General features: G+C 46.6%; 1 protein-coding gene across 4 annotated transcripts in view; it reads right to left on the bottom strand.

The window, feature by feature from the left end:
* ARNT2 (aryl hydrocarbon receptor nuclear translocator 2) overlaps positions 1–26,443 on the bottom strand; it is a 196,068-nt gene that overhangs the window by 30,698 nt on the left and 138,927 nt on the right. For all 4 annotated transcript variants that reach the window (XM_070358423.1, XM_070358426.1, XM_070358424.1 and 1 more), the window contains exons 10-12: positions 15,997–16,131; positions 13,448–13,522; positions 6,816–6,967 (exon numbers count right to left, since the gene is read on the bottom strand). In XM_070358423.1, coding sequence (XP_070214524.1) covers positions 6,816–6,967; positions 13,448–13,522; positions 15,997–16,131 — 362 coding nt within the window. The remainder of the gene's footprint in view (positions 1–6,815; positions 6,968–13,447; positions 13,523–15,996; positions 16,132–26,443) is intronic.

Raw genomic sequence — 26,443 nt, 5'->3', positions numbered from 1 at the left:
TGACCCATAGCACACAGGAGGGAACCGGATCCTGTTCCACAGACTGCTGCCCTCGCCCACCACCCATTAGCTGGGGTCCAGAGCTAATGATCAGCGAACAGACACACCAAGCACGGGCTTCCTGTCAGAGTGGCCTCTCTGCATCAGGAGGTGCAGCATGCTGGCAGATGCTGTCAATTATTTCTGATGCTCCCAGGGCAGAGGTTTTTACTCAGCCAGAGTAAGTGAGCAACCAGCCATTAGGGGGGCAGTCGGGGGCAGCCTGCCATCGTACCCCTGGGAGTAACAGGAATCCGGCTCACAGCCATCAGGGTGGTGGGGGTGAGGGGGCGGGCAAGCTCAGCTGATCAATTTGCTCTCAAGGATAATAATATCCTGCCCCCTCACCCCCATGGATTGAGCACCGTCTGCATGCCCCCTGCGAAGGGCTCTGGGTGCCTGTGAAAGGGTTCAGAACTGGTCTGATCCGGGACAGGGAGCAGGCTGAGTGTGGTTTTAGAGAGATGCTTCCAGGGCCAGATGGAAGGCAGGGAGAACCGGCCAGCAGGGATGATGGATGGTCACCCGGGAGACGGTGAAGCCTTGATGGAGGCAGAAGCAAAGGAGGAGGAGGTGGGTCAGAGAGGACCCCAGACACAATCCGTGCGCCCCGGCTCTCTGCCAGGTGTCTGCCTCAGAGAAGAGGCAGAGGAGGAAGAGGTGGGCCAGAGAGGACCCCAGACAGAATCTGTGGGCCCCGACTTTCTGCCAGCTGTCTGCTGCAGGTGGACAAGAGGGCGGGACCCAAGATAAGATGGGGCTTGGTGATTTGACAGGGTGTTTCGGCTCCTTTCTGACTCTAAATTTTGCACAGACCAGGAGCTACACCTTCCCTGTAGGTTTTCTTTGCTTCCTTTTACTCTCTGCTCGCACATCTTGCCAACTACTGGCCAGGTGGGCTGGGCCCACCAGGAAGCCATCCCGGAAGACATGGGGACCGTGGAGTTTCAAGGACACACATACACACCAGCACAAAACGCAGCTGTGGTCATGTAGACCCGCAGTGACTCTGTAAGGGGTGGTCGCACAGGAGGGCACGTGCTCAGCCCCAACAGATGCACAGGAATGCCTTCCATCCCTAAGGAGAGTGGGGGCACAGGAAGGCACAGCGCCTGGGTCGTGCGAACAGCTCCTGCTCAGTGGCAGCCCACAGCATGTCTCCCTGATGGTGTCTTTCCCCAGACACCCAGATGTGGGCACTTTTCAAAGCTGGGCCTCCAGCATGTAAAACGGGAGCCTGTGCTTTCTGGACTTTCCCTTTTCTTGCCTCGACGTAATAAGAAAACAGGCAAGCAGGCGACAAAGAGGCCTCCCCTTCAGCAGCTTCCAACACTAACCATTCACACTGTTTCCCTGGGATGTTTCTTTTGGATGGTCCGGACTGAATGCAACTGGGTTTGCCTGTCCCCCACAGGCAGAGAGCATGAAAGAACCTTTCCACAACAAGTCTGCCTATTGCTGGCGAGGACAGTCAGGTATAAACTGGAAGCTGGATTGTTCACATGATGGCTGTCACTGCCCTCTGCTGTCCACAGGCAACATTTGCTACATCCTCACCCAGAGGCCCTTAAAAGCCAGCAGACACTAGTTCAGCCTCTGCTGTGAGTCCGTGTGTGAGGTGGCTCCTCACTCCGTCCAATCTCAGTGAGCTGCGGGCAGTGATCGTTCTGAGATGTAAGGACATCCCCGGGACAGAGTGTTCTGTTTCGTCCATGATGCCTGAATTCCAGGAAAATAGGTCAGAGCCTCTGCCCGTGGCTGCTTTTAGGAGGAGGGAGCTTTCCTTTCCTTCCAGGCCTCCTCGTGACGCTACCTGCCAGGGATGCGTTCTCAGAGGCCCTGGGTGTAAGTTGTTGATTCTCTGCCTCCCCTGTGCCCTCCTTGTGGCTTTTTACTCCCTCCTGCATTCCCTCCCTCCTGCCACTCACTTCTCACGCTCTCCATGTGATGGGAGACACCTGGGGTGGCGGGGACCAGAGCAGAGGCATCCTGAGAGCACTGGACACCTGGCACAGATGCTTAGTGACCATCCATTGTGTTGCGTCACAACAAAGCATGCAACTGTGAGTGCTGAAGCTTGTACTCATGCTGGAAGTGAATGAAGCATGGGGAGGACTTCCCTGGTGGTCCAGTGGTTAAGAATCCACTTGCCAATGCAGGGGACATGGTTTCGATCCCCAGACAGGGGTCTGGGAAGATCTCACATGCCTCGGGGCACCTGAGCCTGTGCACCACAACTACTGAACCTTGAGTTCTGGAGCTCATGCTCTGCAACAAGAGAAGCCACTGCAGTAAGAAGCCTGCACACCACAACCAAAGAAAGCCCGTGCAGAGCAATGACGATGCAGTGAAACAAACAAAAGAACAGCCATAAATATAAAACAACCAAAACCCCCCAAAGGGGCAGCTTCAGTCTGTCCTTCTGCCCCAAATCCAGAGGACTCTGCTGATCCCCAACCTGGGACCCGGCTCTTTACCGCTGAGCGTGGCCTGCATGTAAGTGGCTTCAGTGACAGGCGCGCTGTTTTCACCACACCCTCCGAGGTTCCCTGGATCAGGCCATGGACACCAGGCATCACACACGCAGAGGGAGGACCAGGAGAGAGCCCAGGTGTGGGGAGGAAGGCAGACAGGGTGAACAGAAGAGAGGAGGGGCAGGATCATAAGAGGAGGTAGCTATCACTAAGAGCTGGTTAATATGTTGGCATCAAAACGGTGGACGTTCTAGGATGCTGCCCGTGGCCTGGCATGGTGGTAGGCTGGCCCATCTCCATAGCTTTGGGCACAGGTAGCTGGTGGGGCTGGGACAGGCGAGGTGAGCCTACAGATGAGCTGCAATTTGAATAGATGCTGAGCAGACTTGCTCTCTTGTTCATTTCAGCCTTATTCCCTGGGGCTCCTGCTGCCCAACCCCAGCTTCAGGCCAATGAGCCCACCTGTTACTTCCTCCTAGAAGCCCCTGCAGGTCTGGCCTGTGTCTCACCTCTGCACTCCCAGCTGCTGAACAAAGAAGGAGCTTCGAGATTCTACACCCTGCGTATCTCACTCTTCCTCCTGTTTCTCAAGCTTCTTCATTTTCTCCAAGGCCAGGGCAGGACACAGGCCCAGCACTAACAGGCACCACTTTGCTCCCTCTCCTGCCCAAGTGGGGAAGAGTGGGAGAAGCAAAAACTCCTTCACTGGAGTTTACCAAGCAGTGACTAGACAAAGTCAGATATTAAAAAATAATAAAGATATGGGGATTCCCTGGTGGTCCAGTGGTTAAGACTCTATGCTTCCACTGTGATCAAGGGGGTGCGGGTTCAATCCCTGGTCAGGGAACTAAGATCCCACATAGCACAGGCCAAGCAGAAAAAAAAAAGTTACCTTTTTGCATTAGTGGATCTACAACTTAACTAGATTTACTCCTGCTATTCTTACCACCAAGAAAGTCTTGACTAGGAGAAGGAGGCGTAAGAAGAATCAGAGCATCAGATGAGTCAAGGGGTAAGATGTAAAGAGAGAGGAGATGCCCTGACAGTTAGGGAAAAATGACCAGTGAGAACGGGTTATTGACGAGGGTCCCTGGTGGCTTCTGGGAGAGCAAGTTAGCAGTGTTGGTACCACACCAGGTTCTCGGGGGTCAAGGGGAGATGAACAGTGAGGGCGTCCAATACAAACACGTGGCAGGGCAGGGAGGGAAGCAAGGACGGTGGCAACAGAGGGGTATTCTAAGATCAGGAGGCATGTCCCCAGGTTAGGGCCTCTGGAGGAAACCTGCAGCGCGACTGGATGAGTACCGGCCCATGGGAGACAGGATGTACCAGGAGCTAGAAAGAAAGTGGAGGGCTTGGTCCTAGAGGGGGTGGCCTCGACCTGGCTGGCAGCCAGCAGAGCAGGAGAGGAGGGTACTAGACAGACCCACATGAACAAGGAGGGTTTCACACAGATGGCCCCGGCTTCCCCGTTCGCTGGAAGACAATACAATGTGCTCAGAGTTAGAAGCAATGCGTGCTTAGTCAGTCTGGTGGAACTGGCAGAGAACAGCCAAGAAACTGCCGTGCAGCTGCGCCACGTGGCAGGGGGGATGTAGCTGCCTCCATCAAATCAGTAATGACCACTGGAGACCCCCCATCCCACTGCCCAGGGCTGCTGCTCCACCAGAGAGATGCAAAAGCACCATCCACACTGAGGATCCAAGGGTGGGTGGGTGGGTGGGGCCTGACATTCTCCCCATTTTACAGATGAGCAACTGAGGCTTCAAAAGAGCAGGTGACTTGCCCAGGTGGGAGCTGGGACTGAAGCCCAGGTCACCGGTCCTCTGAGGGGTCTTGTGTGGACCCATCTGCCCAGCTCTGCGCCTTGTGGTCCAGCATGGTGCTAGAAAGGAGGCTGCTTCTGGGGACCCAGAGGGGAACCGCCAAACTCAGGGAGCCAGGGATGGCAATGGAGAGCTCTGGGCAAGCCAGGAGGTCACTCACAGTGATGGCCTGGAGGTGCTGGTGTCTGGGGAGGGGGGCTGTCATAGATGAGGACGGGGAGGTGGCCAGGGTGGGGACAGACTCCACAGCTTAGTGTGGAACCTGGGAAAGTGGAGGGCAGCAGTGCTGCTGACCGGAGACACGTGGACGCGTGGGCACAGTTTCCGCCATGTAAGCTCGTCTCACGCCCTGCAGACTGTGCCCCCCCACCCCCAACACTGGGCATGGCTTCCATGTGCTCCCATGCATGTGGACATCATTTTGCCTTTGTCCATGTTGGTTCTTTGGATTGCTGATATTTCCTTGAGAATAAGTTCAGAGAGGAGGCATGACCTGCCTGTATCTAGAAGCCCGACCTCATCAAACCTTCCGGGGAACCTGAGAGAGAGTTGTTATCACCCCTTCCACCAATGGGGAATGAAGGCTGAGAGATGAAGGGACACAGTCAAGGTCACACAGCAGGGAATCAGGGGCCATGACCGGAGCTCAGGTCTGTGTGTTAACACACGTAGGGTACAGCAGCGAAGCCAGCAGGGATCTCAGAGGACTGCGTCAGTGACCAGACAGCCAAGAAGCCCTGTGACCCTGAGGTACTCACCTGCTGTGCCACCTGCCCCCCATGCCCCAGAACTGCCAAGAGGCTCAGCCTCACTCCTCCACCTCCCAGCTTCAGCTGGCACAGCAGGGAGCCCCAAGGAAGCCCCCAGCTCCACTCTGCTGGGCTCTGCACTCGGGGAGGAGAAGATCATGGAAACCAGAGCATCTTGAACCGACCAACCGTGTGATGGAGAGGAAGTACCACCAGGGTCATCAATCAGCTCTGAGGGCTCCCAATCAGGAGAGCCTTGAGAAGGGGGACCTAGGGAGGAGATAGTGAAGAGGGGCCAGTGTTGCCTCGTCCTGCTTCTTAGTCTCCTGCAGGGATCTGCAGCTGCCGGCAGAGCCAGAGCCTGCAGGGAGGAGTGTTGAGGGCCAGAGTGAGGTACTCCGCCCGTGACAAAGGTCATGAGGAAGGAGGCTCGACATACGCAAAGGCGGGATCGAGCCTCAGGAGTCCCCCTGGAAATCCTCGAGCGTCTACCCCCATAACCAGAGCCTGCCTACTTTACTACTTTGTGCTCTCACCTACATCTCTGACTTTACGGGGGGCTGTCCCCCACCACCTCTTTCGGAGAAGGAGTTAACCTAGAGCTCCAGTTAATAATAATTCCTGGGCGTGATAAGAGTGTTTTAACCTACAAACTCCTCTGAAGGTTCTCTAGCCTGCCTGACAGGCTCGTCCAGCCACATGTGATTGCTCACAGCCTCCCAACCGTGAGAGGCACGAGATGCTCTAAACTCTCTAAAAACAGGTTCTTTAGAGAAGTTAGAAAACTATTAGTATAAGTATAATGGGCTGATTAGAAATTGTGTTGGTGAAGGGTTTTTCATTTGTTGAGCCAATGTTTGTTGCTAAGTCTCCACATCCCCTGCCCTTACACACATTAATGAATATATAGAAGGAATAAGTATTAACCTTTGATATTAATCACGTTAGACCTTAGGCTAAGTAAATTCTTTCCTTAACTAAAACCCACTACACCCTCACCCTGTAGGAATGTAACTTTATTTGGGTGGCGTCTGTTTTGAGAATAATCAGCCCTGGAGAAATAAGTGTCCTGATTGACTGACCGCTGTCACAAGGAGAGGGTCAGAATTGTCAGCAGGCCCCCTGGCCAGAAGATGATGTAACACCCTAAGACCTCTGTATACATTTGTGTGAAGCACCTGACTTTAATAAAAGTCAGGACTGCTGTCCCCACGTGACTTTTGTATAACATCTCAGTGTATAAAAACAGACTCTGGAAAATAAAGAATTGGGATCAGTTTCTCGAATACTGGTCTCCCCATGTCGCTCTCTCTCTCACTCTGGCTGAGTCTCCATCTGGAGCGCTGAACCCACCATGCTTACTAATTATGCCTGGGCTTCTAAGATCCGACCGGGAGGCCTCAGTGTCTCCTCTCCTTCGAGAACGGAAGGACGCCTGCGCCCCTACGTAAGTGGTGCAAGCTTCTTGTCTTGAAGTTTTATTGGTCCCCAGAAAACCAAGCTACTCAGCCTCTTTTCTCCACTGAATTTTCCTACTGAGCTATCCTTATTCTATTACTCTTTATATCTTTAATTAATATCTAATTGAAGCTATTGTATCCTGATCCTCGCCTATGCCGTCTCTCCTTCGAATACCCTGGATCAGCCGGGGCTGGTCCCCGGCAGAGGAGAGCATCACGGAACACTAGCGCAGGCTGGGACCTGGGGAGGGGCGGGTGGGTACGTACTTGACGTTGGTGTTGGTGCAGATGATGTACTCTATCTCGTCGGAATACGGGTTCTGGAAGGTGAAGCTGCTGGTGCGAATCAACACCCACTCGCGGTTCTTGGTGCGGAACCGATACATGACCGACAGCACTTGGCCTTTCAGCTTCACCACCTGAGCAAACATTTGGAGAAGGAAGTCAGCGGGAGGAAGGAAGGTGCCAGACAGAGCGGGGAGGCAGCAGGCAGTGCAGGCTTGGCGGGGGCCAGTGGGAGCCCAGGACAGGAGCATCGTGGCCACAGACAGGCATGGAGGGAGGGCGGTCACCCTTAGGGAAAGCTCAGTCCACTCCCCCTTGAGATGGGACACTACACTTGGGTTGTTCTGTCACCCCCCGGTGAGAAACCAATTAGTCAATGCCCTTTTTAAAATACTGGCGTATAATTGCTTTACAATGTTGTGTTAGTTTCTGCCGTACAACAACGTGAACCAGCTTTACATAAACATATATCCCGTCCCCTCTTGAGTCTCCCTCCCTCTCACTCCCCATCCCACCTGTCTAGGTCATCCCAGAGCAGCAAGCTGGGCTCCCTGTGCTAATCAGCACCTTCCCATTAACTAGCTATTTTACACATGATAGTGGATGTATGTTAATGCTCCTTTCCCAATTTGTTCCACCCACCCCTTCAAAGCCCATTTTATATCAGAACATTTTAGCTTTTAGAAATCAGACCATGAAAACTCTATAAGCTGGAGGGTTTCCCTTTTTGCCTTGGCTACCAGGGCACTCTGAGTTTGGTGCCCATGCCCCAGATGCAGTTAACTCAGGTACGTAGTGACGTTGTACTCGTGGGTTTATTTCTTCATGCTTCACGTTAAGAAATTCTTAAACTCCATTTAACATTACAGACTGGATTAAATATACTCTCTGGGAGGAGATACAATAAAATAACAAATTTCTATGCATTATCTATTATTACTTTTTTGCGGCCTCCTCAATGAGGCATACGAGATTTTAGTCCCCTGACCAGGGATGGAAACTTTGCCCCCTGAAGTGGGAATCTTAACCACTGGACTGCCAGGGAAGCTCCTCTATTATGACTTTTATGTTGCAGTACAGTTTCCAAGATACTTCTCAATGTAATCCCTCACAGGAACTTGAAGAGGTGGGCTTTTACTATTTACAAAGATAATGCTGAGCATCACAGAAATAAAATAAGTTGCCCGAGATCAGACAACTTGGATAGAAAAGCTGGGACAGGAACCGAAATCTTATTTCCAAACCACGAGTATGTTTCAGGGGACACACAGCTGGCTTTCCAGCTTTATGCACACACAGAATCTATCCCACGCAGAAACCCCAAGATGCCGAGACTAGATGGCAGGGTGTGGGTGCAGAAGGTGACACTAGGGCCAGTTCTCAGCTGAATCGGGAAAGAAGGAGAAAGGATACAGATGGCTGGTGGGTCCAGGACTGGGTGTGATGATGCCTCCAGGACAAAGCAAGGGGAACAGGAGCACCCCCTCCTGGTCTGTGCATCCCAGATCCTGGGGCTGGGAAGCAACCAGCCTCCTGACTGCGGATCACAATGTGACCAGAGATAAGAACTGGGACCCAGGTCCTTGCCCCCTAACCTCAGGCACCTGTGCTTTATTCTGGTTGAATGTCAGCAGCAGCTGGGGTCAGGGACCCCATGGTCACCGAGAGCCTGCACCATCAGCCCAGGACCCGGCAGAGAGTAGGTGCCTCAAGCACATTTCCTGAGCTGACTCAACATATCAATGTGGTGGGGTGAGGCCAGGCCAGGACGCCCAGGGGTGCCCGCTAGCAAAACTGCAGCCTCAACAGGAAACCGGCCAGAGGTCAAGGCCATGTGCCCTTCAGGGCCGTTTTCCGGGGCTTCTCTGAGTCCGCACAAAGCACCTGGGATGCAGGCAGCGCCCCCCTGGTGAGACCATGTCTACTGTGTTCTGAAGCTTGAGGATGGTGCCTTTTCCTGCTTCCTCCAACCAGGATGCCTGAGATGTGTGAAATTTTTCAACTCCATGGAACACACACTCTCAGGCACCGCCTGTGTGCGAGCTCAGCCCCTGCCGTTAGTCGCTCAGTCATGTCCGACTCTTTGTGACCCCATGGACTGTAGCCCACCAGGTTCCTCTGTCCCTGGGATTCTCCAGGCGAGAATATTGGAGTGGGTTGCCATTTCCTTCTCTAGGGGATCTTCCTGACTCAGGGATTGAACTCACATCTTCTGCATTGCAGGCAGATTCTTTATACCATCTGAGCCACCAAGGAAGCCCCTTGGCCCCTGGAGCCATGGGTAAAGACCAAGGGCGGGAGGGAGCCCAGACTTGCACCTGCCGAGGGCTGACCTACAAATATCTTGTGCGTGTCACCTCCCGTGGTCCTCACAAGTGCCTGGTGTATCTGGAAGCTGAGCCACAAAGGAGGGAACTCTCCTGCCAAAGCCTTGTGACAGAGGAGGTTAATTTCAAAATTAAAGGCCTGCTGTCTTCAACTTGGAAATGAAAAGAGCCCCATTCATCCCATTCTCATGGGATAGAAATCTGATTCTTCCCATTGGGCACCATGAAAGGAAAGGTTAGTTTCTTTTTGTTTACTTATTGGACTGTGCTGGGTCTTAGTTGTGGCATGTGGGATCTAGTTCCCTGACTAGGAATGAAACCCGGGTCCCACGCACTGGAAGCTCAGAGTCTTAACCACAGGACCACCAGGAAAGTCCCAAGAAGCAATTAGCTTCCACTGCATCTGGCCAAGGATCTCCCAAGTATTAGAGAACTAAAAAAGATATAACACAGGGCACTTGAATGGCATCGTCGACTCAATGGACATGAGTCTGAGCAAACTAAGGGAGATAGTGAAGGATGGGGAAGCCTGGTGTGCTGTATGTAGTTCATGGGGTCGCAAGGAGTTGGACATGACAGAGCGACTGAACAACAACAACGAAAATAGGGAACTCTCCTGCCAAAGCCTCATGACTGAGGAGGAGCAGAGGCAGGAAGGGACCCCACGTCTACCTGACCTCTACCTGACCTCTGTCTTTCCCTGACTCACTAGAGCTGAGACAGAACCGTCGTGTTGTCCCCAGAGAGCCTCTCACCAGCACAGGAGGGGCAGGCGCATGGGTAGTTGTAACTTGGAGAGCAAACACTACAACAGAAACATACGATCGGGTGCCATGGGTTACCAAGAAGTCAAGGACAGGCTTTCTCAGGATCCAGAAAGGGTCCTGGAGGGAGGTGGGTTTGGGTGACATGCTGGCTGGTAAAGCTCTGGCTGAAACTGAAACTCCAGTACTCTGGCCCCCTGATGTGAAGAACTGACTCATTGGGAAAGACTCTTGATGCTGGGAAAGATTGAGAGAAGGAGAAGTAAGTGACAGACGATGAGATGGTTGGATGGCATCACCGACTCCATGGACATGAGTTTGAGCAAACTCTGGGGGATGGTGAAGGACAGGGAAGCCTGGCATGCTGCAGTCCATGGGGCTGCAAAGAGTCGGACACGACCGAGTGACTGAACAATAACAAAGCTTTGGAGAGGTTTCCCTGGGGCAGAGGGCGCAGATGAGCACGTGTCTAGGGGCGGGGAGACCTAAGGTGCTATGTGGGTGGGACCAGGCATGTAAGGCAGTGGGGGTGTCACAGTCCAGGCCTGGAGACCAGGCTGGTGCATTCACCTGTGCTTTATTCAGGTATGATGCTAGTACCTGAGACCACCAAGGCCAGGTATAAAGCCAGCCCAGCCCAGCTGTTCCTGCAAACACCTTTACTCATCACCACCACCACCACCATCATCACGGTGGAAGACATCTGAGCAGAGAGAAGGAGGAGCTGCCTTATCTCCCTGGGTCCCACTCTTCCATCTGACATCCAGGTCACCTGGGATCTAGAGAGGGCATCAGAGTCCAGAGCAGACCCCGTCTGGGGCCCCGTCTGGCATGCTGTCATCCCACCAACCACAAATTCCTCACAAACTCGCGATCCCACTCTAAAGTCTTACATCTGGGTTGTTCAAAACGTCTGTTTAAATCCAGAGTTCAAGGACTTGCTCTGAACTCACATAGCTTCCTCTGTGCTTTTTGCAAAAATAAGTCACTTCCTTTTATCAACATTTGTCCTCCACCCCGACCGCTGGTGGCTGGAACCCAAAGAACACAGGCGAGGAGCCCTGGCCTGGCTCTCCAGCGTGTCCTTGTGGCTGCTGGTTGCTGCCTGCTGAGCCAGGTGACCCACCCTGGCTGCTGGCTATCGGGTGGGGCTGCTTTGGTTTCACCTCCTGCCCCAGGAATGAGGTGGCTGCTCTCAGAGCGAGGGTTACTTAAGCAGAATCCTGGGGTGGGATCGATGTTTTACTCCTTCTCTTTCTTTTCCAAACTAACTAGGTTCTGACAGTGTCAGCAGTTTAAAATCTCTGAGGTGCTGTCAGATGGAGAGGTCTGTGTGGGGAGTTTGGGGATGGAGGTGGACACTTCGGAAGGAGGCAGGCTCTGACTCCAGTTCTGTTATCACCTTGCTGTGTGACTTGGAGCAAATGACTGAACCTCTCTGAGTCCTGGTTTTCACTGCAAAAAGTAGGAATGATAAGATATTGTGAAGGGTTGAGGATTATACAGGATAAAATATGTGTGGCAAAGGGTCCATTGTTGTTCAGTTGCTAAGTCGTGTCTGAGTGTGATCCCATGGACTACAGCCTGTCAGGCTCCTCTGTCCATGGGATTTCCCAGGCAAGACAACTGGAGTGCATTTCCGTTTTCTTCTCCAGGGGATCTTTCCAACCCAGGCATCAAACCCATGTCTCTTGCATTAGCAGGCAGATTCTTTGCCACTGAGCCACCTGGAAAGCCCAAGGAAGCTGTTGTAAAACTCAAAATACATGGCCTGGGCAAGGTCGGTAAGAACATGAGAGGGAGAGAGGGCAGGTTACTGGTGTCTTTTGAGGGGGGCTGGAGTCAGGAGGACCGATTGGGCAGGATGTGGGAGATCAAGGGAACGGTGAAGACTTTTTCTTGGTTTCTGACCTTTGTATCCAGAAGACCAGTGGTACAAAGGAGACTGGGGGCTGTGAGAAGAGAGTGGAGCACTGTGTTGGAAGGTTCACGGGCACTCAAGTGCAGGTGTGGGCTAGGTATCTGCACATCCGCAGGTGATGATCTGGACTGAACTCATCCAGTAGGTAAAATCACCTGGATACTAGAGAGAAGGAGAGAAGGCACCAGGAACAGAGCCCTAGAGTATCACGGCTTGAAGATGCAGGCAGAGACGAAGGATGGACAACAAAGCAGTCTAACAGGTGGAAAGGTAACCAGGAGCTGGTGATATTTGGGAAGAACAGAGCAGCAGGGCACAAGGTGTGGTGTAACTGGAGCCCTAGGTGTGTGCATGCAGACAGCTCCATGCCTTTCACAAGACAGCTCAGTGTCGGAGGCGCTCATTCTGAACCACTTGCAAAGCAGAATGTCAAGGACTTATTCTCTCAGATGAATGACAAACCATGATTCCCTCTTAAAAAGCAATTCAAAGGCCCTTCTTCTGTAACATCACCCATCCTTTTCCCTGCAGGGGCTGAAGCGAGTCCTTGGAACCCTTCGAGGAACTGGCTCTCTCTCTCCTCCCAGGTGGACCCGGGCTCAAGAGGGGGCAGGTCCACAGTGATAGTCCCGCTTCTGTCACTCCCTACCCACGTGACCTTATGGAATTCACGAAGCTTCACCTGACTCTCCTGTAGCACGAGGATAATCACACTCACTCCTGTGACTGTTGTGAAGTTTCAGGGAAGCAGTGTGTGCAAAAGGGGTTTCCACACTGCCTGGAACATAGTAGGTGCTCAGTAAACAGCATCTAATTCTAACGATGCTCTGGATGCAGTGAGCATTTCTCTCAGTGGCCTTTCTCTCAGACCTCCACGGTCATCCTCGGTCCTTCTCTCTCCTTCACTGTCTCTATTCACATTGTCAGCATCGCTACCCAGCAACCACCTCCTCTGCTGCTCCTGCCCCAGTTCTGGTCTCATCACTAGGGCAACCGAAGCAGCCTTCTGATTTGTCTTTTGTTCCATTTATTTCGCATCCTTGTCTCTTCCACATACCTGGGCTGCCAAAACGGTTTTTCAAAAACATCGCTCCACTTCAAATCCTCAAGGGAATTCTCACTTAAACGATTCAGGAGAGAATTTAAGTTCCTGGTGATAGCACATGAGGCCCTTCGGAATCTGGCCTCTTCTTTGACCACTGCCCACCTCCTCCCTACAAGCCGGCCAGTGTCGCTCTAGCCATGAGGAACTACTTAAAACTCTCCCAACAGGCTGTGCTCTTCTTTGCATCTCTGGTGCTGGCCCCTTGTCTAGAATGTTCTGTCATTTCTTCTCTGCTCATCTGTTAAGACCCATCCTGATTGTTGCCTCCCCTTGGAGACTGTTGCTCACCCTGTCAATCTTGTCCTCCTTTGCTCTTCTCTCAAGACATGGAAATTCCTTACTGATGGTCTGCCCTCCCCACTGGACTGCGAGCTCCTTCATTCCAGGGGCCCTCTGATGCCTTGGAGAGGGGGTCCCTGCTGCCTGCCTGGGACACGGAAGGACCACATCCACGTGTACCCGGCTCCTACATCAGCTGGAAATGAACATTCATGTACCTGCTGGAAACTCTCCCGAAGATGGCTCTGATCCTCAGAGTGGCAGAACTCCAAAATGTCCTTTCCTAGAAGGTCCTAAAGAGAGAGAGACAAGCTTTAATACTCCCCAACCCCATATTTCATTGTTTATATATCACTGTTAGACAAGAGTGTTCACATACATCCCCTTCAACTCATCTCCTTTAGCTCACACCATCATAAGGGGGAAAAAGTGGATGGAAATGTTCTCCTTGAGCGATTAAGGAGCTGGCATCTGGTGCTCCATCCTCAGTGCCTCTGGCATGTTCAGTACTGACTTCTAATTTTGCTAAGGCACTAGAGCAGCAGCTTCAGAATGCAATTTTATTTCTGTTTGCCTTGGAAAGGCAGAATGTACAGGCGAGCTCTAATAAACATTTTAATAAACATGAAAGGAACACAAGTGGCAGCATGAAGATGGACGTGTAGCCTATGGAACCTGGAATCGTTTAAATGGGGGGACTGCAGCTCTCTTGTGCCTGGAGAAAAGCAGTTATCATAAAATAGCTAAACTTGTTAAGTCTGTTGACTACCTACCTTCGTTCATCTATGTTTTATTCAAAGGACCCAGAGTTAACCCCAAACAAAAGTGTTTTGCAATGAAACCAACTGGAACGAGAGAAACCGTCCAAAAGCAAATGGGTTATAGGAAACTGGTCCAGTTGGAAGTATCTTCAGCAGCAAAGAGTTTCAACAAAGTCATCGATCAGAACCCAAATCAGCAAATGGCCTCAGTGGGTGCTGACGCTGACAGGGGAAAGGAGTTTTATCGGTGCCAAGAAACACCTAGATCCAGATGCCCATGGAAGGTGGCCGGCGGATAAATGAATCTGGCTGGAAACAGAAGTCATCAGAGGTCACAGTGAATTTGGAAAGAGATTAATTTCCCCCTTCATTCCATCCCAGTATTCTGAGGTTTACATCAGTCTAGAGATGAAGAATTCAATGAATGGTTCCCATATTTCAATTTAGTCTGTTTCTAGTTATAAAATAGACATGTAATTAAAAAAAAACCCGTCAATGTCACCCAAACTCTGTTTCTCAGAACAAAGATTCTTTTTCTTCTTTCCTTTTTGTTCAAATGCTTTTTATATTGGAAGAAATTTAAATCTACAGAAAAGTTGAAAGGGTAGTGTAATTCACACCTGTGGGTCGTTTTAACTGGATTCATCCACTGTCAGTATTTTGCCACATTTGCATTTTTCTCTTTCTTTCACATATATGCAAATATAAATGTATAAGTGAAACATAAAAAGTAAATACAAATGAAATATCATACCTATGCACACATATATCTAAAATATATTTATATATATATTATTTTAAAATACATTTAAAATATATTTATATATTTAATTTTTTGTTGAATCATTTGAAAACAATTAGTAGGAATCACGACACTCCTGATATATGAAATATATATGTCTCTTTGCGACCCCATGGTCTGTTCATGGAATTTTCTAGGCAAGAACAGTAGAGTAGATTGCTATTCCCTTCTCCAGGGGATCTTCCTGACCCAGGGAATTGAACCAGGGTCTCCTGCATTGCAGGCAGAATTTTTAGCATCTGTGCTAGCAGGGAAGCCCCATATAAACGACATTTTCTTACAAATCCATAATGTACCATATTATACCTTAAAAGATCAATTTGATAAAATCACCTAACATATTAACATTTCCTCACTTGTCTCCCAGTTGTCCTTTATAGCTATACATCTTCAGGCTGAGGACACAAGGAAGGCTTTTACATTGAATACTGTTATTTTATCTCTTTGGTTTATCTTAATTTGGAACAATCTCTCCTGACTTTTGGTATTTCTTGTGACTTTTGTATTTTTCCACTTTCTTAAAAAAAGACCTTGAAAATGTGCCTCCTGTAAAAAGAGGATCCATATACATTTGAGAAACAAATGGTGAGACAAAATTCAGGGAACATCTTTAAGACATTTCAGGGTCTTTCACATGAATATACTTTTAAAGTTTCTAAGGAGATTTCCTGTTTGGTATTCATCAAAATTAATTGATAAGAGAGTCTCTTTTTCATAGAACATCTTAATTCTAGTTTGAGAAAAATCTACAGCTAGATTAAACAAAATGGTTAGCACAAAAAATGGAGAGTTAATTTTAAGCAGTGCAGTTGCATACAATAACCTTTTTTGCTTTGGAAGGCCATTACCCAGGCAAGGAGATGGATTTTTATGCTGTGTTTCCCTGTATCATCACTGTATTATATCCTGAACAAATGAGGTAGGTGCATTTTAAAAGTGAAACTGTTAATCGATCAGTCGTGTCCGACTCTTTGTGACCCCGTGGTCTATTGTCTGCCAGGCTCCTCTCCATGGGATTCTCCAGGGAAGAATACTGGATTGGGTTGCCATGCCCTTCTCCAGGGGATCTTCCTAACCCAGGGATTGAACCCAGGTGTCCTGCATTGCAGGCAGATTCTTTACCATCTGAGCTACCAGGGAAGCCCAGGTGCATTTTAAATGAAACTAAATCTCTAGCCTACTCCCTGAGCTCAAAACCACCTACCTGAGGCTGGTAGCCAATCACACTAATGCATCTTGGGTCCACAAACGTGATGATCCCATCAGAGTTATGCCGTGATAAGAATTCCGTGGGCACCGACATCCCACTCATGTCCATGCACACAGGAGAGCTGGTCACCTGGAATGGAGAAATCCACAGGGAGGAAGTTTTAACAGGACAGAGACGGTGATGGAGACTGAGTTAGAGAACAATCCACGTGGATTTAATTTCACAGATCCTTCCAGGTCGTGAATACAATGAGTTCAAAATGTTTGACAATACATGCAGGAGAGGGTGTGGAGAAAAGGGAACCCTCCTCCATTGTTGGTGGGAATGTAAATTGGTGCGAACAGTAGGGAGGTTCCTTAAAAAAACTAAAAATAAAACTACCGTATGACCCAGGAATCCCACTCCTGGGCATATACCCTGAGAAAACCATAATTCAAAAGATACATACAGTGCAGAGCAAATAGGGAATTAATTACTGGCTAGATTGCTCACTCCTGTTTTGATTCCCCCTCTTCTCCTCCTGCTCACCTCTATTACCCTCCTCCCTCTTCTCTTCTTTACGTAACTCTGTGAACCTCTCTGGGTGTCCCTCACTGTGGAAAATCTTTTCACCATTAACCTAGATGTTTTGTCATTGGTGCTATATGGATGGAGAAGTCTTGAGGTTACTGTAAGAATAACTGAAAGCCAGAGGCAGGAGGCTTAAATCCAAAACTTGAGAACACCAGAAAACTCCTGACTCCAGGGAACATTTATCAACAAAAGCTCATCCTACACTGAAACCAAGTTCCACCCAAGAGCCAACAAGTTTCAGAGCAAGACATACCAAGCTAACTCTCCAACAACACAGGAACTTAACCCTGAGCACAAAAATACAGACAGCCAAAAGTCACACCAAACCCATTGACTACCTCAACACTCACTACTGGACACTTCACTGCACTCCAGAGAGAAGAGATCCAGCTCCACCCACTAGAACACCAACGCAAGCTTCCCTAACCAGGAAGCCTTGACAAGCCACTCGTCCAACCCCACCCACAGGGAGCAACCTCCACAATAAAGAGCAACCACAAACTTCCAGCATATAGAAAGGCCACCCCAAACACAGCAACCTAAACAAGATGAAAAGGCAGAGAAATATTCAGCAGGTAAAGGGACATGATAAAAGCCCACCAAACCAAACAGAAGAGGAGGAGAGAGGGAGTCTACCTGAAAAAGAATTCAGAATAATGATAATAAAAATGATCCAAAATCTTGAAAACAAAATGGAGTTACAGATAAATAGTCTAGAGACAAGGATTGAGAAGATGCAAAAAAAGTTTAACAAGGACCTAGAAGAAATAAAAAAGAGTCAATCAGTAATGAATAATACAATAACTGAGATCAAAAGCACTCTGGAGGGAACCAACAGTAGAATAACTGAGGCAAAAGATAGGATAAGTGAGGTGGAAGATAGAATGGTGGAAATAAATGAAGCAGAGAAGAAAAAAGAAAAAAGAGTTAAAAGAAATGAGGACAACCTCAGAGACCTCTGGGACAATGTTAAACACCCCAACATTCGAATCTTAGGAGTCCCAGAAGAAGAAGACAAAAAGAAAGTCCATGAGAAAATAACTTGAGGAGATAATAGTTGAAAACTTCCCTAAAATGGGGAAGGAAATAGCCACCCAAGTCCAAGAAACCCAGAGAGTCCCAAATAGGATAAACCCAAGGCGAAACACCCCAAGACACATATTAATCAAATTAACAAAGATCAAACACAAAGAACAAATATTAAAAGCAGCAAGGGAAAAACAACAAATAACTCACAAGGGGATCCCCATAAGGATAACAGCTGATCTTTCAATAGAAACTCTTCAGGCCAGAAGGGAATGGCAGGACATACTTAAAGCGATGAAAGAGAAAAACCTACAACCCTGATTACTGTACCCAGCAAGGATCTCATTCAAATATGAAGGAGAAATCAAAAGCTTTACAGACAAGCAAAAGCTGAGAGAATTCAGCACCACCAAACCAGCTCATCAACAAATACTAAAGGATCTTCTCTAGACAGGAAACCCAGGAAAGGTTTATAAACTCGAACCCAAAACAACAAAGCAAATGGCAATAGGATCATATTTATCAATAATTACCTTAAATGTAAATGGGTTGAATGCCCCAACCAAAAGACAAAGACTGGCTGAATGGATACAAAAACAAGACCCCTATATATGCTGTCTACAAGAGACCCACCTCAAACCAAGGGACACATATAGACTGAAAGTGAAGGGCTGGAAAAAGATATTTCATGCAAATGGAGACCAAAAGAAAGCAGGAGTAGCAATACTCATATCAGATAAAATAGACTTTGAAATAAAGGCCGTGAAAAGAGACAAAGAAGGACACTACATAATGATCAAAGGATCAATCAAAGAAGAAGATATAACAATTATAAATATATATGCACTCAACATAGGAGCACCACAATATGTAAGGCAAATGCTAACAAGTATGAAAGGGAAAATTAACAGTAACACAATAATAGTGGGAGACTTTAATACCCCACCCACACCTATGGATAGATCAACTAAACAGAAAATTAGCAAGGAAACACAAACTTTAAATGATACAATGGACCAGCTAGACCTAATTGATATCTATAGGACATTTCACCCTAAAACAATGAATTTCACCTTTTTCTCAGGTTCACACGGAACCTTCTCCAGGATAGATCACATCTTGGGCCATAAATCTAGCCTTGGTAAATTCAGAAAAGTTGAAATCATCTCAAGCATCATTTCTGATCACAACACGGTAAGATTAGATGTCAACTACAGGAAACTCTGGGCTGGAAGAAGCACAAGCTGGAATCAAGATAGCTGGGAGAAATATCAATAACCTCAGATATGCAGATGACACCACCCTTATTGCAGAAAGTGAAGAGGAACTAAAAAGCCTCTTGACGAAAGTGAAAGAGGAGAGTGAAAAAGTTGGCTTAAAGCTCAACATTCAGAAAACTAAGATCATGGCATCTGGTCCCATCACTTCATGGCAAATAGAGGGGGAACAGTGGAAACAGTGTCAGACTTTATTTTTTTTGGCTCCAAAATCACTGCAGATAGTGATTGCAGCCATGAAATTAAAAGACGCTTACTCCTTGGAAGGAAAGTTATGACCAACCTAGATAGCATATTAAAAAGAAGAGACATTACTTTGCCAACAAAGGTCCATCTAGTCAAGGCTATGGCTTTTCCAGTGGTCATGTGTGGACGTGAGAGTTGGACTGTGAAGAAAGCTGAGCACCAAAGAATTGATGCTTTTGAACTGTGGTGTTGGAGACGACTCTTGAGAGTCCCTTGGACTGCAAGGAGATCCAACCAGTCCATTCTAAAGGAGATCAGTCCTGGGTGCTCATTGGAAGGACTGATACTAACACTGAAACTCCAATGGTTTGGCCACCTCATGCGAAGAGTTGACTCATTGGAAAAGACCCTGATGCTGGGAGGGATTGGGGGCAGGAGGAGAAGGGGATGACAGAGGATGGGATGGCTGGACGCATCACAGACTCGATGGACATGAGTTTGAGTGAACTCCAGGAGTTGGTGATGGACAGGGAGGCCTGGCGTGCTGCAATTCATGGGGTCACAAAGAGTCGGACACGACTGAGTGACTGAACTGAACTGAACAGGAAAAAGACTATTAAAAATACAAACATAAGGAGGCTAAACAACACATTTCTGAGTAACCAACAAATCACAGAAGAAATAAAAAAAGAAATAAAAATATGCATAGAAACGAATGAAAATGAAAACACAGCCCCAAACCTATGGGATTCAGAAATGGCAACCCACTCCAGTATTCTTGCCTGGAGAATCCCACGGATGGAGGGGCCTGGTGGGCTACAGTCCACGGGGTCGCAAAGAGTCGGACATGACTGAGCTACTTCACATCACATCACATCACATCAAGGGGAAGGTTCATAGCAATACAAGCCTACCTCAAGAAACAGGAAAGAAATAAATAACCTAACTCTACACCTAAAGCACTAGAAAAGGAAGAAATGAAGCACCCCAGGGTCAGTAGAAGGAAAGAAATCATAAAAATTAGGGCAGAAATAAATGCAAAAGAAACAAAGTAGATCATAGCCAAAATCAACAAAGCTAAAAGCCAGTTCTCTTTGAGAAGATAAATAAAATAGACAAACCATTAGCCAGACTCATCAGGAAAAAAAGGGAAAATGATCAAATCAACAAAATTAGAAATGAAAATGGAGAAATCACAACAGACAACACAGAAATACAAAGGATCATAAGAGACTACTATCAGCAACAATATGCCAATAAAATGGACAACTTGGAAGAAATGGACAAATTCTTAGAAAAGTAAAACTTCCCAAAACTGAACCAGGAAGAAATAGAAACTCTTAACAGACCCATCACAAGCACAGAAATCGAAACTGTAATCAGAAATCTTCCAACAAACAAAAGCCCAGGACCTGATAGCTTCACAGCTGAATTCTACCAAAAGTTTAGAGAAGAGCTAACACCTATCCTACTCAAACTCTTGCAGAAAATTGCAGAGGAAGGTAAACTTCCAAACTCATTCTATGAGGCCACAATCACCTAATATCAAAATCAGACAAAGATGCCACAAAAAAAGAAAACTACAGGCCAATATCACTGATGAACATAGATGCAAAAATCCTTAAAATTCTAGCAAACAGAATCCAACAACATATTAAAAAGATCATACATCATGACCAAGTGGGCTTTATCCCAGGGATGCAAGGATTCTTTGATATTCACAAATCAACCAATGTGATACAATGCATTAACAAATTGAAAGATTAAAAACCATATGATTATCTCAACAGATGCAGAGAAAGCCTTTGACAAAATTCAACATCCATTTATGATAAAAATCCTCCAGAAAGCAGGCATAGAAGGAACATACCTCAACATAATAAAAGCCATATATGATAAACCCACAGCAAACATTATCCTCAATGGTGAAAAATTGAAAGCATTTCCCCTAAAGTCAGGAACAAAACAAGGATGCCCACTCACACCACTACTATTCAACACAGTTTTGGAAGTTTTAGCCACGGCAATCAGAGAAGAGAAAGAAATAAAAGGAATCCAGATTGGAAAAGAAGAAGTAAAACTCTCACCGTTTGCAAACACTAAAGACTCCACCAGAAAATTACTATAGCTAATCAATGAATACAGTAAAGTCTCAGGATATAAAATTAATACACAGAAATCCCTTGCATTCCTATACACTAACAACGAGAAAACAGAAAGAGAAAGTAAGGAAACAATTTCATTCACCGTTGCAACGAAAAGAATAAAATACTTAGGAATAAATCTACCTAAAGAAACAAAAGACGTATATACAGAAAACTATAAAACACTGATGAATGAAATCAAAGATGACACAAATAGATGGAGAAATATCAGGGATCGGAAGAATCAATATAGTGAAAAGAATATACTACTCAAAGCTATCTATAGATTTAATGCAATACCTATCAAGCTACTAACAGTATTTTTCAGAGAACTAGAACAAATAATTTCACTATTTGTATGGAAACACAAAACACCTCAAATAGCCAAAGCAATCTTGAGAAAGAAGAATGGAACTGGAGGAATCAACCTGCCTGACTTCAGACTATACTACAAAGAAACAGCCATGGAGACAGTATGGTACTGGCACAAAGACAGAAACATAGATCAATGGAACAAAATAGAAAGCCCAAGAGATAAATCCACACACCTATGGAAACCTTATCTTTGACAAAGGAGGCAAGAATATACAATGGAGAAAAGACAATCTTTTTAACAAGTGGTGCTGGGAAAATTGGTCAACCACTTGTCAAAGAATGAAACTAGAACACTTTCTAACACCATACACAAAAATAAACTCAAAATGGATTAAAGATCTAAATGTAAGACCAGAAACTATAAAATTCCTAGAGGAAAACATAGGCAAAACACTCTCTGACTTAAATCATAGCAGGATCCTCTATGACCCACCTCCCAGAGTAATGGAAATAAAAGCACAAATAAACAAATGGAACCTAATTAAACTTAAAAGATTTTGCACTATGAAGGAAACTATAAGCAAGGTGAAAAGACAGCCTTCAGAATGGGAGAAAATAATAGCAAATGAAGCAAGTGACAAAGAATTATTATAAAAAATATACAAGCAACTCCTGCAGCTCAATTCCAGAAAAATAAATGACCCAATCAAAAAATGGGCCAAAGAACTAAGCAGACATTTCTCCAAAGAAGACATACAGATGGCTAACAAACACATGAAAAGATGTTCAACACCACTCATTATCAGAGAAATGCAAATCAAAACCACAATGAGGTACCATCTCACGCCAGTCAGAATGGCTGCTATCCAAAAGTCTACAAGCAATAAATGCTGGAGAGAGTGTGGAGAAAAGGGAACCCTCTTACACTGTTGGTGGGAATGCAAACTAGTATAGCCACTATGGAGAACAGCGTGGAGATTCCTTTAAAAACTGGAAATAGAACTTCCATATGACCCAGCAATCCCACGCTGGGCATACACGCCGAAGAAACCAGAATTGAAAGAGACCCATGTACCCCAATGTTCATCCCAGCACTGTTTATAATAGCCAGGACATGGAAGCAACCTAGATGTCCATCAACAGATGAATGAATAAGAAAGCTGTGGTACATATACACAATGGACTATTACTCAGCTATTAAAAAGAATGCATTTGAATCAGTTTTAATGAGGTGGATGAAACTGGAGCCTATTATACAGAGTGAAGTAAGTGAGAAAGAAAAACACCAATATAGTATATTAACACATATATATGGAATTTAGAAAGATGGTGTAATGATGACCCTATATGCGAGACAGCAGAAGAGACACAAATGTAAAGAACAGACTTTTGGACTCTGTGGGAGAAGGCGAGGGTGGGATGATTTGAGAGAATAGCATTGAAACATGAATATTATCATATGTGAAATAGATCACCAGTCCATGTTTGATGCATGAGACAGGGTGCTCAGGGCTGGTGCACTGAGATGACCCTGAGGGACGGGATGGGGAAGGAGGGTCAGGATGGGGAACACATGTACACCCATGGCTGATTCATGTGAATGTATGGCAAAAACTACCACAATATTGTAAAGTAATTAGCCTCCAACTAAAATAAATTTTTTAAAAAGATACATGCATCCCAATGGTCACTGCAGCACTATTTATGATAGCTGGGACATGGAAGCTAAATGTCCATTAGCAGAGGAATGAATAAAGAAGATATGGTACATGTATACAACAAAATATTACTCAGCCGTAAAACGGAATGAAATTGTGCCATTTAGACAGGTGGATGAACCTAGAGACTTATACACAGTGAAGTAAGTCAGAAAGAGAAGAACAAATACTATATAATATCGTTTATCTGTGGAATCTAGAAAAATGGTACAGATGTGCTTGCTGGAAAAACAGAAATAGAGACACAGATGTAGAGAACAAACATACGGACACCAAAGCAGGGAAGGGAGAGTGGGATGGACTGGGAAACTGGGACTGACACTTATACACTATTCACACTACGTATAAAATAGATAACTAATGAGAACTGTATAGCACAGGAAATGATACTCACTGCTCTGTGATGACCTAAATAGTAAGGAAATCTAAAAAGGAAGAGATATATGTGCAGCTGATTCACTTTGCTGTGCAGCAAAACTAACACAACGTTACCTGAAAGCAACTATCAGTTCAGTTCAGTTCAGTTCAGTCGCTCAGTCGTGTCCGACTCTTTGCGACTCCATGAATCGCAGCACACCAGGCCTCCCTGTCCATCACCAACTCCTGGAGTTCACTCAAACTCATGTCCATTGAGTCAGTGATGCCATCCAGCCATCTCATCCTCTGTTGTCCCCTTCTCCTTCTGCCCCCAATCCCTCCCAGCATCAGGGTCTTTTCCAATGAGTCAACTCTTCGCATGAGTTGGCCAAAGTATTGGAGTTTCAGCTTTAGCATCAGTCCTTCCAATGAACACCCAGGACTGATCTCCTTTAGGATGGACTGGTTGGATCTTCTTGCAGTCCAAGGGACTTAAAATTAATTTAAAAAATAAATAAAATGTTTGAAACTGCCCTGGTCATATCTTGGACTAACTGGAACAATGGACCACTTTCTCTACACTTCTGAGCTTCTTTTGTGACCCCATGGACTAGAGTCCACCATGCTCTTCTGTCCATGGGATTTCCCATGCAAGAATACTGGAGTGGGTAGCCATTTCCTTCTCCATGGGATCTTCCAGGACCAGGGATTGAACCCGCTTCTCCTGCATTGGCAGGTGGATTCTTTACCACTGAGCCACCAAGGAAGCCCAAACGAGTCTAAGGCACTGATTATACTGTTTGGAAATTCTACATTTGTGAACTGAATTCACTCAAGTATTCTTTCTTCCCCTGTTTGCAAGGAATAAACAATGCTTATCATGTGTTAATGAAAAAGCTTATTCATCTGTCTGAAAACAGTGAGATCCAGGAAGCCACAGACATGCAGTATCAGTGTTCTCTGAACTACATCTACTACGGCCTCACTCAGTAACCGGAAGGCCCTCAATGCCACAGGAAGAAAGACTTAGTGGCTACTGGGTGCGCCAGACATCAAGCCAGTGGGATTTATGCATTAATACATTATTCAGAATACCTAATTCTCAAAAGATGAAAAAGACACATTTCCTGCCCTTGAGGAGTCTGCAAGGAAGGGCCTTACCCTCAACTAACTATATGAAAACAGCAAAGAAACTTAACTGACATATAAACTCGATGCTGGATGAGTAGGGAGGCGTGTGATTCATTTTGACTAAGCAGACAAGGGAGTCGTTTCACTGGATCTTGAAGGATGAGGAAACAGAAGTAAACAAGAAAAGGAGTTCTCCTGTTTAAGAAGCCTCCTTTAACAACAGGCAGAAGTAACAGCCTGTGGATGTCCACAATGGTGGGCATGTGCATGGCAGGCTTGTGGAAAGTGGATGATGTAGTTTTGGAATAGGGCATGGGAGAGGGGAGGGAGGAGACGGGGTTGTAAGGTGAGTGGGTGCTTTATCCTGCAGACCACAGGGAAACACTCACAGTGACTAGACATGGGTGCGAAACAACAAGGACTGACGGTATATACAGTACAGGGAACTATATTTGGTATCTTGTAATAACCTACAAAGGAAAATAATTAGGAAAAATATATACAATATCACTTATATGTGGATGCTTTCGAACTGTGGTGCTGGAGAAGACTCTTGAGAATCTCTAGGACAGCAAGGAGATCCAACCAGTCAATCCTAAAGGAAATCAACCCTGAATACCCATTGGAAAGACTGATGCTGAAGCTGAAGCTCCAATACTTTGGCCACCTGATGCAAAGAGTCAACTCATTGGAAAGACCCTGATGCTGAGAAAGGCTGAGGGCAGGAGGAGAAGAGGGCAGTAGAGGATAAGATGGTTGGATAGCATCACCAACTCAATGGATATGAATTTGAACAAACTCTGAGAGATAATGAAGGACAGAGGAGCCTGGTGCACTGCAGTCCATGCAGTCACAAAGAGTTGGACACGACTTAGCAACTGAAAAAAAACAAATATGTAGAATCCAGAAAAGTGGTACAGATGAACTTACTTGCAAAACAGAAACAGAGACAGAAGTAAACAACAAACTTACGGACACCAAGTAGGGTGGAATGCATTGGGAAATTGGGATTGACATATATATATTATTGATGTGCTAAATGGCTTCAGTCATGTCTGACTCTTTATGACCCTATGGACTATAGCCCACCAGGATCCTCTGACCATGGGATTCTCCAGGCAAGAATATTGGAGTGGGTTGCCATGCCCTCCTCCAGGAGATCTTCTCCATCCAGGGATCAAACCCACATCTCTTGTGTCTCCCTCATTGGCAGGCGGGTTCTCGACCACCTGGGAAGCCCAATACTATGTATAAAATAGCCACCTCATGCGAAGAGTTGACTCATTGGAAAAGACTCTGATGCTGGGAGGGATTGGGGGCAGGAAGAGAAGGGGACGACAGAGGATGAGATGGCTGGATGGCATCACTGACTCGATGGACGTGAGTTTGCGTGAACTCTGGGAGATGGTGATGGACAGGGAGGCCTGGTGTGCTGCGATTCACGGGGTCACAAAGAGTCAGACACGACTGAGCAACTGAACTGAACTGAACTGAATGAGAACCTACTGTCCAGCAAAAGGAAGTCTACTCAATGCTCTGTGGTGACAGGAAGGAAACCTAAAGAAGAGGGGATATTTCTATACATAGAGCTGATTCACTTTGCTGTATAGCAGAAAAAAACATGAAATTGTTAATTCACTCTCAGATCAGATCAGATCAGATCAGTCGCTCAGTAGTGTCCGACTCTTTGCGACCCCATGAATCGCAGCACGCC

This window comes from Bos mutus, chromosome 21 (genome assembly GCF_027580195.1).
Source record: "Bos mutus isolate GX-2022 chromosome 21, NWIPB_WYAK_1.1, whole genome shotgun sequence".
NCBI lineage: Eukaryota > Metazoa > Chordata > Mammalia > Artiodactyla > Bovidae > Bos > Bos mutus.
Note: the sequence above shows the minus strand (reverse complement) of the source record. Positions and strands in the feature narration are given on the sequence as shown.